Source organism: Schistocerca piceifrons, chromosome 2 (assembly GCF_021461385.2).
Source record: "Schistocerca piceifrons isolate TAMUIC-IGC-003096 chromosome 2, iqSchPice1.1, whole genome shotgun sequence".
NCBI classification, from domain to species: Eukaryota; Metazoa; Arthropoda; class Insecta; order Orthoptera; family Acrididae; genus Schistocerca; species Schistocerca piceifrons.
In genome coordinates, this window is record NC_060139.1 from 969,532,111 (window position 1) to 969,538,946 (window position 6,836).

General features: G+C 42.8%; 1 protein-coding gene across 1 annotated transcript; it reads left to right on the top strand.

Annotated features, from left to right (window-relative positions):
• Positions 1-576: 576 nt before the first annotated feature.
• LOC124776032 (proline-rich protein 2-like) lies at positions 577-2,370 on the top strand. Its single transcript, XM_047250872.1, has 2 exons — positions 577-615; positions 2,038-2,370. The coding sequence occupies exons 1-2, from the start codon at positions 577-579 to the stop codon at positions 2,368-2,370; spliced, it is 372 nt and encodes a 123-aa protein (XP_047106828.1).
• The last annotated feature ends 4,466 nt before the right edge of the window (positions 2,371-6,836 follow it).

Here is a 6,836-nt window from a genome sequence, read left to right on the forward strand (position 1 = left end):
AAAGGACCAAACTACTGAGCCCATCGGTCCCTAAGCCTACACACTACTTAACCTAACTTTAACTTACGCCAAGGACGACATACACACCCATGTCCGAGGGAGGGATCGGACCTCCGGCGGTTGCAGCCGCCCGGACCGTGGCAACACGCCTTAAACCAAGCTTCTATCCCGCGCTGCCCATTATTAAACATACTCCTGCACTACCCCTATTTGATTTTGTATTTATAACGCTGTATTCACCTGACCAGAAGTCTTGTTCCTCCTGCCACCAAAAGTCACTAATTCCCACTAAATCTAACTTCAACTTATCCATTTCCCTTAATAATTTTCTAACCTACCTACCCAATTAAGGGATATCCGATACATAGGACGCCAGTTTTGTTTCTCCTAATAACGACGTCCGCCTGAGTTGTTCCCGCCCGGAGATCCGAATGGGGGACTAGTTTACCGCCGGAACATTTTACTCTGTTCGAGTCCTTTGTTGAAGAGTCACGGAATCGCGATTAATCCAGATCAGGCGTTGGCGAGCCTTATAAAAGCTCTGCAGCCCACGCTCACCTCAGCACTTCCATCAACATGAGGGCGACAGTGGCAGCTCTCCTCCTGTGTCTTGTGGTGAGTAGTATGGCCTGTAGTTTGAGAAAATACAAACAGAAACTCGTGCTTCATATAACTTTACTGGTACAGTCACGTCTACACCCTCTGTGGAGATGGCTGTATATGTAAAAATAAGCATTTACTTCTACCGATGTTTACGTTCATAACATTCTACATGGAAAATAAATGAGAAAATGTGGTAATTTACACACTTTTTTTGAAGCTGTAGTACTTCTGACCTTAATTCTACAGAACTTATATCAGCCGAAAGTGGTAGAACTCAGAGGAGGAAGCAAGTCTAAAATTTATATTTTCGATAAATAAATAGAACTTTTTCAAACCTATGTCCGCAGCTCGTGGTCGTGTGGTAGCGTCCTCGCTTCCCACGCCCGGGTTCCCGGGTTCGATTCCCGGCTGGGTCAGGGATTTTCTCTGCCTCGTGATGACTGGGTGTTGTGTGATGTCCTTAGGTTAGTTAGGTTTAAGTAGTTCTAAGTTCTAGGGGACTGATGACCATAGATGTTAAGTGCCATAGTGCTCAGAGCCATTTGAACCATTTTTTTTCAAACCCGATGCAGATTGTCCAGTGAGTGCAGTGTTTGAGATACTGGGATGGAACTCAGGACGTTACCAATCAAATCCCCACCAGGTCATCCGCATTTCACTTTGTGTTGTTCTCCTGAATCGCTTAAATCAAATGTCGCGCTGTTCCCTTCGATAACATTCGGCGGATTCACTTGAGAAATCCGGGGTTGTGATCCGTTTCTAATGAAGCACCATCGACAAGTTGTTACTCGTTAATATTCTTGTCTTCTTCCTTTCGTTGCGTATGTACACATTAACAGATCCTGAACAGAATAAGTATACTAATGTACCATTTTACAGTAAGTGTGTGACAGAGTTGTTGACAGCTGTTTCAGCAAAAATTTATGGCCAGCTGTCAAACTCATCATTGAGGCGGAAGTCCCTTGTAGCTATAATGGGTTAATTTTGCACTTCACTTTATATAATAGGTCCTGATTAGTTGTCTCTGAAACCCTTGCAACTGATATGTGTACGAAATGAGATTAGGAAAGTTCTCATACTTGTTATTTCTGTACATCATGACCACAAAGTTCCTCTACAAAGATGTCAAAAGCAATATGTCATGACAACACTGATGATCGTTTCTCGATCCCCTAAAGTATGAAGCCATATCGACCGTATGTCTAAGATGGGCATTATAACGACTCCTAAGTGGCTCCATAAGTGGGTACACAGTTGCTGAATAAAACTACAGCCCTCTGTGTACCACTTTCCGAGATAGTCTAATATGGCTCCAGTGTCTAGCACATCTTAGGAATTGCACTGTTTTCGCATAACCTTGCTTTCATACTGTTCTTACCTACACATTCCAAAGAGAATGTATCATGTAGTTTATAGCAAACCATTGTGCTTCAGGTGTCAGCATGCCGCAGTCAGGAGACTCCACCTGGCCCTCCTGGACCAACTGAGGGGCTACAATCAACTGGACCACCTGGACCACCAACTGGAGGTCCTGACCCGACAGGCCAACCAACTGGAGCACCAGGCACACTAACTGGAGGTCCTGAACCAACTGGACCACCTGGCACACCAACTGGGGGTCCTGAACCAATAGGTCAACCCACTGGAGGTCCTCAACCAACTGGAGGGCCCCAACCAACTGGTGGACCACAGCCTACTGAAGGCCCACAGCCTACTGGCTCACCAGGTCCACCAGGACCGCCGTCTAGGGTACTTTGTGGTTTCTGACTTCCTGTACATATTTCTGCAGTACATCAAGAGATTCCAGCCGTGATATTTACGATTAACTCTACCTGATATTACTGATGGAAGTGTTCTGGAAATCGCTTTGTAAAATTATTTCTCATTAAATCAGCATAGGAAAAACTCAATAAATGTCTCCATCATTTGCAAAGTGTAACGAATAACCTACTGGCCCCCAAAAAATACTAACTCTTTAGGAGGGAGATGATGTCAAAATAGCTATGACAGGCATAAGTACATTTTCGTTGCTCATTCAGTTCTTCACTGCGTAATCACTATCTTCTGTATGTACTCTACGTGGTGAAGTGTCCTAATTTCTTACTGAGTGTGCCTTGCACCGCGTCAAGCTATGTGTACAAGGATATGTTAGTGTTACATTCAAGTGTAATCATTATAGACCTACTCTCTGGTACAATGAGTGAACAAATGCAATTGTATGATTTCTACTGGCGTGTGAGGGTAACGCGGTTTTAGGGACGATATTTTGTAGTTAGCACCAATGTCAAAATTAAACTGCTAGAACAATTGTCAGACATGCTCTTGAAATCTATTCTCTTTCACCTCAGCGACAACGATTATGACAGTGATCTACTTCACATATAAGATAAATATGTAATTTAACTAATCAGGAGAGATCGCCACCTGCGACTCCATCATCTCTTCATTTCAACGTGTTCTTGGGACTTAGTATGGTCTATTTGGAAATACATATTTACAGTACTGAGTAACGCATTCAGATATGGCAGGGTTTCCAGAAGTTTAACAATTACTTCAAATTATCGAAGCTCTTTACTTTTCTTAACTAAGGACTAAAATCTAGTCCATGGATAATTCTTCAAATCCAATACTTTTACCATACGTACTCACAACGACAAACTGGCGAAGTATATCTATCTCAGTATTCATATAACGCAGAATAGTATCAAGGTACACGTATGATCCAAAACATTACGGTCACCTGCTTAATAGCTTGTTTGTCCGTCTTTGGAACGAAATACATCACTGATTCTGTGATTTTGCGTATCAGTCATTCGACAGTTTGATGGTAGGATTGTGGTCGTATGTGGCATGTGATGTCTACGCACAAGTCTTGTAATTCGCGTGCATACCTGGGCGCTGATTTGCATACGCGGTGATGGCAGTCAATAGTGATCTAAATGGATTCCATAGGATTTACGTCAGGCGAATTTGATAGTCGAGGTGACATTGGGAGTTTGCTATAATGCTCCTCAAACCACTATATAAAGCTTCTGGTTCCGAGAATAGACAATTATACTGCTGAATGATGACATTGCCGTTGGGGAAGACGTGAAGGATGAAGGGATGCAAGTGGTTCGCAGCTGAGATGGTGTCTTCGATTACCAACACAGGTCCCATGCAAGCACAGGAGAACGTCTCCCATAGCATAATACTATTCGCAGCAGACTACTTCCTTGCTGAGATGCACGTTTCGAGCCGCCGTTCACCTCGATGACGACCTTTGTAAGACGACCATCGACCTATTGTAGCAAAAATGTGATTAACCCAGAGCCGACAAGGTTCCATTGATCGACGGTCGAAACTCGATGGCCTGTGTCCACTGCAATCTTTATTGACGATGTCGTTGAGTCAATATGTGAACACGTAGAGGTGCCCCGCTGCAGAACTCCATGCTCAAGAATGTACCATGAACGTGTGCCTCGAAACACTTGTGTGTGCAGCAGTATTCTGCTCTTTTGACAGAGATGCGACTGATCACCATCTGTCCTACTTTAGAGAGCATACAAGCCTCCGAACCCCACGTTCTGTAATATGTCGTGGATGTCGAACCATTTAGCCCGTAGTGGCAATTTCATTGTTCTTCTGCCTGTTTCCATAGACGCTCACGACAGTAAAAATTGAACATTCGACCGGTCACGCCGTTTTCGGGAGACTCGTTCACAGGCTCTCCATAATAATAATCTGTCCTTTTGCCAAAGACGCTTATCTTAATGGATTTCCCCATTTGCAGGCCATATCTTCGCTAGGGTGATGCCACGTACCTTTTCGCTCCGCTTACGTATTTCTGTTAGCGCGTCAGGTGCCCGCAACGCCACCATGAACATCCACCGTCGCGGTAGTTAGTGGTTATAATGTTTTAGCTTATCAGTGTATGTGGCATTCACAGTTCAATTAGACAATAATAATACCACCATTATTTCAATTCCAAGAAAGTTGTATTACAGTCTAACCGTAAGTGGCACTATAATCACTAGAAACGTAACGCCGAGCAATGCAACTCTCTTTCCCAACTGCTTTCGTTATGTGAGCCGAAAACATAGAGTGAGATTATCAAGAACAGCGAAGCTTCTGTGGATGGAGGGCAAAAAAACAGCGGCCGTTCATGTACTATTAGTGGCAGTGGGTGGAGAGTGCCGACAGTCACAGCTGTTTACGGATTCATTCAGTTTCTTTATAGCTCAAAGGGCAGAATCTGCCGTAAATTCAGTATTAACTACATCGCCAATTTTTCTCTTTTGCAGAGATACAAAAATAAAATGTTGAAGCTTTATTTTCATAGTGGTTTCCTATTTACGTGCTGCTCTCTGTGATGAGTAACAGATAGACCATAAACATACACATGTGGATTCAAAGTAATACACTTTTAATAACATGTACAGAAACATACAGGGGTGGAGGGGCCAAAACGTTTCCAGCCTAACAAATAAGAATGACTCAAATTTCATAATACCAGTTTATTTTTCAATATAATACCTGGTCCGCCCTGAACCATGGACCTTGTCGTTGGTGAGGAGGTTTGTGTGTGTCGGCGAAACAGATAGCCGTACCGAAGGTGCAACCACAAGGGAGGTGAATGTGTTGAGAGTCCAGACAAACGTGTGGTTCCTAAAGAGGAGCAGCAGCCTTTTCAGTAGTGGCATGGGCAACAGTCTGGATGATTGACTGACTGCCCTTGTAACATTAACCTAACGGACTTGCTGTGCTGGTACTGTGAACAGCTGAAAGCAAGGGGAAACTACAGCCGTAATTTTTCCCGATGGCATGCGGCTTTACGGTGTGGTTCAATGATGATGGCGTCATCTCGGGTAAAATATTTCGGAGGTAAAATAGTCCCCCATCTGGATCTCCGGGCGAGGACTACTCAAGCGGACGTCGTTATCGGGAGAAACAAAACTGGCGTTCTACGTATCGAAGATCCCTTAATCGGGTAGGTAGGTCAGAAACTTTAAAAAAGGGAAACGAATAAGTTAAAGTTAGTTGCAGTGGGATTAAGTTAAGTTCGGTGGCAAGAGGAACAAGGCTTGTGATCAGGTGAATACAGCATTATAAGTATAAAATCAAATTGGGGTAATGCAGGAGTAGGTTTAATAATGAATAAAAAACAGGAGCGCAGGTAAGCTACTACGAACAGCATAGTGAACGCATTATTGTAGGAAAGATACGTAGTCACGATTATCACAGTAGTCCACTAGCTCCGCATATGACGAAGAGATTGAAGAAATGTATTATAGATAAAGAAGATCATTCAGATAGTGCAGGGAGACGAAAATTTAATGGTCATGGGGGACTTGAAATCGATGGTGGGAAAAGGAAGAGAAGGAAAATTGGAGTTAAATATTGAATTGGCAGTAAGCAATGGAAGAGAAAGCCGCCCAGTAGAATTCTGCACAGAGCATAACTTAATCACAGCTAACACTTGGATTAAGAATCATGAAAGAAGGTTGTATACGTGGAAGAGGCCTGGAGACACTGGAAGGTTCCAGATTGATTATATGTTGGTAAGACAGACATTTAGGAACCAGGTTTTAAATTGTAAGACATTTCCAACCTCTGAAAGAATCAAAGGTTGTAGGAATGGGTGGTTTTTGAGAGATGAAATAGTGAAGGCATCAGAGGATCAAGTACGTAAAAAGACGAGGGCTAGCAAAATTCCTTCAGTACCAGGAGAGATGTTCAGTTTAATTGATGAAAGGTAAAAATATAGAAATGTAGCAAATGAATTAGACAAAAAGAAATACAAACGTCTCAAAAATGAGATCGGTAGGAGGTGCAAAATGGCTAAGAAGGGATCGCTAGAGAACAAATTTAAGGATGTAGAGGCATATATCACTAGGGGTAAGATAGATAATGCCTACACGAAAATTAAAGAGACTTTTGGAGAGAAGAGAAACACTTGTATGAATATCAAGAGTGCACATGGAAAACCAGTGCTAAGAAAAGAAGGGAAAGCATAAAGGTCGAAGGAATATGTAGAGGGTCAATACTAGGGCGATGTACTTGAGGACAATATTATGAAATGGAAGAAGATGTAGATGAAGACGAAATGGAAGATATGATACTGCGTGAAGAATTTAACAGAGCACTGAGAGACCTAAGTCGATGCAAGGCCCCAGGAATAGACAACTGATAGCGTTGAGAGAGCCAACCCTGACAATGCTATACAATCTGGTGAATAAGATGTATGAGACAGG